Source organism: Nicotiana attenuata, unplaced genomic scaffold (assembly GCF_001879085.1).
Source record: "Nicotiana attenuata strain UT unplaced genomic scaffold, NIATTr2, whole genome shotgun sequence".
Classification (NCBI taxonomy): Eukaryota; Viridiplantae; Streptophyta; class Magnoliopsida; order Solanales; family Solanaceae; genus Nicotiana; species Nicotiana attenuata.
The window spans coordinates 156,095-165,369 of NW_017672540.1; the positions used below are offsets into that span (position 1 = coordinate 156,095).

General features: G+C 37.4%; 1 protein-coding gene across 1 annotated transcript; it reads right to left on the reverse strand.

The window, feature by feature from the left end:
- Positions 1-1,574: 1,574 nt before the first annotated feature.
- LOC109213605 (mitochondrial outer membrane protein porin of 36 kDa-like) lies at positions 1,575-7,753 on the reverse strand. Its single transcript, XM_019377421.1, has 6 exons — positions 7,594-7,753; positions 7,424-7,491; positions 3,927-4,037; positions 2,783-2,869; positions 2,495-2,703; positions 1,575-2,138 (listed from the first exon to the last, which is right to left on the reverse strand). The coding sequence occupies exons 1-6, from the start codon at positions 7,640-7,642 to the stop codon at positions 1,832-1,834; spliced, it is 831 nt and encodes a 276-aa protein (XP_019232966.1). The 5' UTR covers positions 7,643-7,753; the 3' UTR covers positions 1,575-1,831.
- Positions 7,754-9,275: the final 1,522 nt, after the last annotated feature.

The following is a 9,275-nucleotide window of genomic DNA, read 5'->3' on the forward strand; positions in this document are numbered from 1 at the left end:
CGACCCCTTACCTTAATAACTATGCACTCACTAAACCCATAATTTATCCTTCTTTTGGCATAAGTTCCAAGTAGCTTTTAGATAGCAGCCTTATTCCAACTATGTATGTACATTTAGTATGTCCAAACCAGTAGCAGTCATGGGCGAACATAGTCTATCTCATGCAATTAGAACATTGTTAAATATTTCAGCTCCTCCTGTCCAAAGAAGTCTTCTGCATAGGAATACAATCACCTGAACTTTTTTTTCTCACCTTGTAGGAATACAATCATAAAGCGAGGACAATCTTACTGCTTTATGATTGTTGAATTTTCACTTTTGTCAATCATTGAAAAAACTTTTGATCTTTGTAGTAATCTTTTCTCTAACCACCTTCTTGTTCCCTTAGCCATTACATACAACGGTGGAGAAGTTGCTTGTATCATCAGCTAGCTCTTAGTTGTACTTGTTTAATCTATTTATTTTTCTTGGCGTTAAAAGAATTCATTGAACCCATACATTTCCTTTTCCTTTTAGCATTATTATTGTTGGTATTGATTTACAGCTTTAAAATACATGTATGAAAACCCATTTTCAACTAGGACTAGTTACAATAACTCAAGCCATTTATCTTATCAAAACAACAACAACCTAGTATAATCCCACAACAAAGGCAGCTGCGGGGAAACAATGCCTAAACAAAAGAATTTTTTTTACAATTTGTTCAACTTTTACTAAATTTGTTCACCTGAATATCTAGTATTTAAACTTCAACATAGAGTATTAGCATAGTCTGGATTATGGATTTAACTGATATATCGATGATACTTGTGAGACAAGAACAAGGGGAAAAAATGAATTGTGGAAGTCAATAAATGAGATCAATTATGAGAGCTCTAATGCTACTGTTGTACTTTAAAAAGAAGAAAAAAATGTTCTTAAAATTGATGATGCTCGACAAATTGAGATTCTCTTACACTATGGTCAACGAGTTTTCCAAAAAACTATTTGTTGGAAAAACTCGCCTCAGAAAGAATTGTCGTAGAGTATTTTCCAGAAAGGTTGATTGGTTTCTTTCTTTTACATACAGCCTAAAAAAAAAAGGGACAAATCATTGGCTTAATTTTGTGTGGAGCTACTTTCGTACTAAATTGTAGTATTAAAATAAGAAAAATTTATTGGAAAGAACAAAAAGAGAGATTTTGGACATTTACCACCGTGGAGAAATTTATCCTGACATTTCAATCAATCAATAAAACTCGCCAATCCCAGATTAGTAGAAAACAATTACTCTTTCCAATACAGGTTTTCATGACATATATTTTCATACGATTGCAAGGGAAAAAAGACATAAATAATGAGACTTTTAAGAAGGAAATAAGCACCAGTAAGATCAAGGTTTCCGACGCATCGGTATCAATAATGCCGGTACACAGAACAACTTGCACGCACCTTAACTAGCCTATTGCTACAGCCAACAATAACCTGCATCAATAAATCTGTTCGCCAAGACTTGGTCAGATAACTTACACAAGCTCACAATATAACAAGAAAGACAAATTAATCAAAATACACACAACTCACAAGGATGAAGATCAGGTGAAGACAAATCAATCCATCAATTAACCTTTTGGATAGGTCAAAGCAGAAAATCAAACTGGTTTGCACCACCAGCTAAAGATTATTCTTTACAGCCCAGAAAAACGTATAGGAAATCAGTAACACTCATAAGATCATTGTCCCCCCAATGAGAAGGATTATGTGCTCAAAAAAATTCTACCTAATTTATTGATTCGGGCTAAGACAAAACAAACCAGCCGCATTTACTTTCTTGTATAAGGTAGTAACTAGCTCATGGCTTGAGGGCTACGGCCAATCCAACCTTGGCGCTCTTTTCAATTGCCCTGGTGTCCACTTCGCCAGAGATTGTAAAGAGGGATTTTGGACGCCACTCATGCTGGATGAGAGCACTTGCCTTACCATAGCTGTTAACCCGAGCCTTCACTGTGGTCAGTGGGTCCAAGGAATGATGTGTTCCGATGGTCATAGTGTTCTCGTTGCTTGAGAAGCTGTGAGTCAACTCTGCACCAACAGCTGTATTGGTCAACGGATTCACGGTGTGGTAGTAGGATGCAGTGAGCGTATCACCCTTGTCATTCCTGATAATTGATTTCATCTTATCAGTCCAGAAACAATGATTGATTGACCAGAATATGGCATTGAATACACAAAGAGAGGAACAGTCAAGAGACATGTAAACCCCAAATCACGATTTCATTACATTACAGTAGTCATTTCTCTTCAAAAGAGCAACTCATAAGTTGAGGAATTAGTTTTCTACCTTAAACGATATGAATCCAAAACCAGTGTCTTTCTTTTTGTGGCACAAAACCAGAAAACTAACAAAAAAGCAAAACTTTTTTGAAAAACAACACAAAAGAGGGCTAGAAGACAATTTAATCAATGAGAAACCCAACATATTTTATGTCCAAGAATACCCCACTCGAGTACTTACAATGCTAAGGACGCGATCAAATCAGAAGTGGTGAAATTCAAACCAGCATTGCATTTCGTGAAATTGCCTGACGAGGTATCAAATGACAGATCAGTGCCCAATGCAATCTTATTGTTGCCGGCAACACCAGAGAAGTTGACTAAAGGACTTGCTGCAAGTCCAATGCTAGTACTGATTCCAGCATACTCATGCAAGTACTGGAGCTCTACCTGTAAGCAATATGATTCGTTTTGTAAAAAATAAAGCAATTCATAAAAATGTTCACGTAATAAAAGAAGAACCAAATACCTTTCCAGATTTCTGATCTGGGACAACAAAGCTGAAGATCGTCTTCAGTCCAGGTGCAGGTTCATCAACAGTAATGGTAGTGTAGACCTGTGTTATTAAAATCCAAATTAATGGTCAAGAGCACTGCAGTCCCAGCTCCAATGGAAAGTCAAACTTAGCTTTAATACATTATCAAGGAACAACCTCTGGAACTTCAAAAACCAAAAAAGAAGAAAGAGCACAAAAATCACTTTTCCTTGGGGAAGGGGAAGCGTGGAGCAGCCAAGCTAGATAACTAAAAAATGTAGTGCTTCCACACAATTAAGCAATTATGATTCGACCTTGCTGTCAAACTCATCCGTTTTGATTATCAAATTTGCCATCATATATCCAGCCTTTTCGAATTTAAAATACACATGAAATCAGTCTAAAAATAGATCAATCCACCATTACCAAAATGAACAAAGTGGGTAGCCACTAGATAAAGTTTCGTTACAGACAGAAAATCCATGCATATTTTTTGCTAAAAGTCAATGATTTCTCGATCTTCTTATAGCTATAGAAAAGAAAAAATCTTTATCTTAATAAATCTAAAAGGTAAATCCTTTTATTAAAGGATAATGCGTGTAACAACTATATATCTGTTATATTCTTAAGCCTTGTCCTCCGCTTTTGAGAGAGAGAGAGAGGGGAGTGTCTCAAGTAGCTTATCCAATCACATCACACAGGAACATCACTATAATCAAGACTACTAAACATTACTATAAGCTAACATATAAGACATGATTTGTTGATAGAATCAGAGACTGCAGGAAGAGAATGGATTAAGTTCGAGCGGACGACATAACACAACACTGATGGATGGAACTTTTTCAACTGTCTGATGAAAGAGATATCAACAGAAACTATGTATGATAGACATTGATACACTGGCTGTCATAACATTTCAACTTACAGCAATAATTGTTGGACAAAGCATTTGACAACATTTGTTGTAATTTCAAACCAGAATATGAAACAATCCCAATAAGAGCAAAGAGAAATAAACTGTAACTTTCAAATTTCTTGAAGCATTAAATCATCCAATAACATACAAAATTAGAGACAGAAAAAAATGTCTAAAGAAAAAAGAGGAAAAAACAAAAGGAAATGAAGCAAAACTTACATTCGAATTGGTGTCCACTTTTACATCAGTGGTGAAGTTTTTGTTCTTCAGCTGAGTGTTTACATCAGCTAAAAGAAACTCGCCTTTCTTAACACCAGATGAAGTAATGGCCTGAAAAGTGAGACAGAACAGCAATACATTTACTTACAGACCCACTGAAGCAGTATCAAGAAACAGTAATCCACTGTTAAACAAAGCAATGCAACCAATATATGCATTAGGTAACAACACAGAAACTATTCTAAGATATGCATAATGCAGTTTGAGATTATAAGAAGAAAATAACTCCCACAAAATAAAGATGATCACTCAAAGCTAACTTTCAGCTACAAGGATTTCAACAACAACAACAACTACCCAGTAAAATCCCACATAGTGGGTCTGGGGAGGGTAATGTGTACGCAGACCTTACCCCTGCCCCGATAGGGACAGAGAGGCTGTTTCCGATAGACCCTCGGCTCAGAAATACGAAAATAAAATAAAAAAACAAGAAAAAAGAATTCATTAGTAACTCCAGTAGAAACCGTAATAGTAAAAGAAGCATAAAAACCAAAAGATGAGTGGCATGCAATAACAGTAACCAGAATCTAAGGCCCGGGGCTAAGATAAACAACAAGAATAGTGTGGGTTCAACATAAACTGCAAGCCATCTAAGATCAACCCTAATCCAACCCCGTCTCACCCCAGTATGAAGTAAGGAACGCTTTACTACTCCTATCCTACAACCCTAATGCTAGACCTCCAGGTCTTCCTATCAAGGGTCATGTCCTCGGAAATCTGCAGTCGTACCATGTCCTGCCTGATCACTTCTCCCCAATACTTCTTAGGTCTCCCTCTACCTCTTCTCGTACCCACCACGGCCAACCGCTCACACCTCCTCACCGGTGCATCAAGGCTTCTCCTCTGCACGTGCCCGAACCATCTGAGCCTCGCTTCCCGCATCTTGTCATCCACAGGGGCGACGCCCACCTTCTTCCGAATATCTTCACTCCTAATCTTATCTATCCTAGTGTGCCCGCACATCCACCTCAGCATCCGCATCTCTGCTACTTTCATCCTCTGGATATGGGAGTTCTTAACCGGCCAACACTCTGCCCCATACAACATGGCCGGTCTAACCACAGCTCTATAAAACTTACCTTTGAGTATCGGTGGCACTTGCTTGTCACACAAGACTCCAGATGCAAGCCTCCATTTCATCCAGCCCGCCCCTATGCGGTGAGTGACGTCCTCGTCGATCTCTCCGTCCCCCTGAATCATCGACCCAAGGTACTTGAAGCTATCTCTCTTGGGAATGACCTGTGACCCAAGCCTCACGTCCCCGCCTACTTCCCTCGACTCAGCGCTAAACTTGCACTCCAGGTACTCTGTCTTAGACCTGCTCAATTTGAAACCCTTAGACTCGAGAGTCTGTCTCCAGACCTACAATCTCTCGTTAACGCCGGCCCTCGTCTCGTCAATTAGAACTATGTCATCAGCAAATAACATACACCATGGCACCTCCCCTTGAATATGGTGTGTCAAAGCATCCATCACCAAGGCAAATAAGAACGGGCTAAGCGCAGAGCCTTGGTGTAATCCCATAACAACCGGGAAATGCTTCGACTCGCCTCCCACAGTCCTAACCTTAGTCTTAGCTCCATCATACATGTCCTTGATCGCTCGTATGTAGGCTACCGACACGCCCTTCGCCTCAAGACATCTCCAGAGCACCTCCCTAGGAACCTTATCATACGCTTTCTCCAAGTCAATAAATACCATGTGCAGATCCTTCTTCTTATCCCTGTACTGTTTCATCAACCTCCTAATAAGGTGGATAGCTTCCGTAGTGGAGCGGCCCGGCATGAACCCAAACTGATTGTCGGATATAGACGTCGTCTTCCTCACCCTCACCCCACCACCCTCTCCCAGACTTTCATGGTATGGCTAAGTAACTTGATACCCCTATAATTGTTACAACACTGGATATCACCTTTGTTCTTGTACAACAGTACCACTGTACTCGACCTCCATTCTCCGGCATCCTCTTCGTCCTAAAAATTACATTGAACAACCCACTCAGCCATTCCAATCCTGCTCTACCCACACACTTCCAAAACTAAACCGGAATTTCATCTGGCCCGGTCGCTCTACCCCTACTCATCTTACGCAAAGCCACCACGACCTCCTCCACCTTAATGCGCCTGCAATACCTAAAATCTCGGAGACTCTCCAAATGCCCCAAGTCCCCTAGCGCTATATCCCGGTCCCCCTCCTCATTTAGAAGACCATAAAAGTACGTCTGCCATCTCTACTTAATCTGGGACTCTCCCATTCAGCTACAAGGATTTCATTTCAGATTATTCAATGTTAATATGGTTTCCGAAGTTAGTTCTAAAACTGCAATTCTGATTATCGTGTGCATTTCTTTATGTTTAATACAATTATTCTTGCAGCCAAAGAAAGAGAAACTGATAAAGTTTTTTTTTCAATTTGAGAAAGAGGAACTGTAGAAAGTAATACAATTATGCAATTAAATAAGAACCCATTTCTTCTTTCCAAATAAGTAGTGCCAATTATTTCCTCATTAATGCTCATATTCCCCAAACTCTTGGCTACATAAATGGTTACCTTTTCTTTTCTGTCCTCAACTTCTTCTCAGTTTTACATCAAACAAAAAAACAAGAAAGAATAATATTTGCATCTAAGCGTGTCCTGGTGGTTAATGAAGCTCGAATCGACCATATGGAGACCAGAGTACAAAGGCAGAAGACGCTAAATGATTTCTTCTCGTATGTCTATGTCTTAGTGGATAGTGTCACCCGGTACTTCTGGTGATGGGAGATAGTAGGTACCGAGTGGATATCGAAACGTGCGGCCCAGTCATCATAATTATCAAACGAAAAGAAGAACTTCCCATTTCCCATTATCTACCAAGGAGGCTCGCTCACAAGATTCACTTCTCAACCCACAATATAATCTTATTTGGTCTTAATGTCATCTTGCACGCACCATGACTAGGTACATGCTACCTCCCACCAGCCTAGGTACCAGGTAACTTCACCCGCCAAGACTTAACGAGCAACCCAGTGCACTAAACTCCCGCTACGCACGGGACCCGGGGAAGGGCCGGACCACAAGGGTCAATGACTCTATTGTACGCAGCCTTCCCCTGCATTTCTGCAAGAGGCTATTTAGTCAAATAAAAAAAATCACCTAGCTTTTTTTGTTGTTGTAAATTGAACCTGGTCAACTATGATTTTTACTCACTTCATTAATCGCTAAGCCACACCTCGGGTTAAACCTCACAATAGTCTTCACCAGATTTTCCACGGCATATTAAGCATGAAAAAATATCAAACAGTAGCTTTCTAACTACACTGAATACCCAAATTCAATAAGAAAAAATTGAGGAACCAAATATAATAACAAAATCAAGAATATTGGCCCACAACTATGAACCCAAATGCAAAAATACAACAAAAAACATGTAAAACTGTAGAGAAAGATATACTAACCACTCCGTTTGAAGTGTAAGTAGTAACGGTGAACTTATGGTCAGTGACATAATCCCTGTATAAAAGATCTATACAACAAAAACAAATGGACATATTAATACATCTCATCTAATTTTACAATACCCATTATAAAAAAAAAGAAAATAGAAAAAAAGGAATGGAAAATTGACCTCTAGCTTTTTTGCCGATGTCGGAATAAAGACCTGGACCTTTCACCATTTTTCTGCTGATGAGTTCTCGCAACGAAAGAGAGAAACTTGTAGAGAAAATAAAAATGCGTGGGGGCAAATGGTGTTATTTGTTTTTATAAGCTCTTTTAATTGAATCGTGTTTATCAAGTTGTTTTTCTGTCGGGGAAATTATTCTATACAAACCGAATTAGCCTTAGTTTTTTAACTGGGTTTTCTACACCGTCGATCTGAATTCCCATCATCTGTGAGTGATATAATCTTGTAGACCGTTGACTCTCTCGGGTAATACTCTTTTTCTCTTTAAATTTTTCCTTTTTAATTTGGAATAATTTCATTATCTATCTATCTATCTATACTATACTATACTATACTATATTAAGCCCTTTAGAAAAATATCATTCATCTTTTCTATTATTTTAAAATAAATTTTATATTAAATAAAATTATAATTTAATTATTATCCTAATATTTAGGATTTTAAAATTAACTAAAATTTAATTATTAATTTTTTTCTTATTTGATAAAAGATCCTACTAATATTTAAAACATTTTCACTAGATCATTTTACTGAAATCAAAATATGTACTCCAACAATTAGAACCAAACTAATGTTACTCCAATATCCATGCAAGCGGTAGTACATAAAAGTTACAAAACAAACAATTGTGAAATAAAGTTAGAAGATTTGTTTAGGAAATTTTATCTCCTATAGCAAATATATATATCCTATTTATTATAAATCAAATTCATTTTAAAATATTATTTTCTATAGCTACCTTTTATATTTTATAACAAAATAAGTATTTATGGTAAATTACCATCATTGCGGCATGAAATACGATATTTATGTTTTTCCTCTCTTTTATACAGCTGGACATACCTATTTTTAAGGTGATTGTCATTACTATATTCATCAATACATGGCGCGAATACGTGTGAATACATGCGCTAATTTTAGGCACTTTTTACTGATGTATTCATGAGTATAGGAGCGTGAATACATGTGAATACATGTGCATACAACTGGACTGCCCCGATTTTAGGCGCTTTTTGCTGCTGTATTCATCAATACATGGCGCGAATACATGTGAATACATGCGCGTACATCTGGACTATCCTGATTTTTAGGCCTTTTTTGCTGGTGTATTCATGAATACAGCAGCGCGAATACAGCGAATACACTACCGTTACAACTTAATAGTAGCTATAGGAAGTAATTATGTATATGGTAGCTATAGGAAGTTAATAACCACTAAACAATAGTGATTTCTGAAAATTCCTACTATTTTTTTTACTCTTTCAATCAAAGTTAAAAATTTCTTTTTCCTTTCAATCAAATACTATCTATATAGAATAACAAAAGCAAAATTATGATAGGCTGCCAAGTGGAGTAACCAGAATTCAACACGTATCAAAAATTAGAACAAATGTCCAAGATAGTTGGAGTTTCAAATTGAATTTTAAGTACTAATCAGGAAATTAACTTGGAACCTGGGAATTTCAATCAAACGTGTTGGTAGTTATTCTTTGGTTTAGTACACAACTTTATTTTTAAAAAAAAAAAATCCTCCCACTATTTTTGACAACCATTTTTTAATAAATAACTACAATCCAACGTGTTGGAAGTTATTCTATTTGTTTAGTATACAACTTTATTAAAA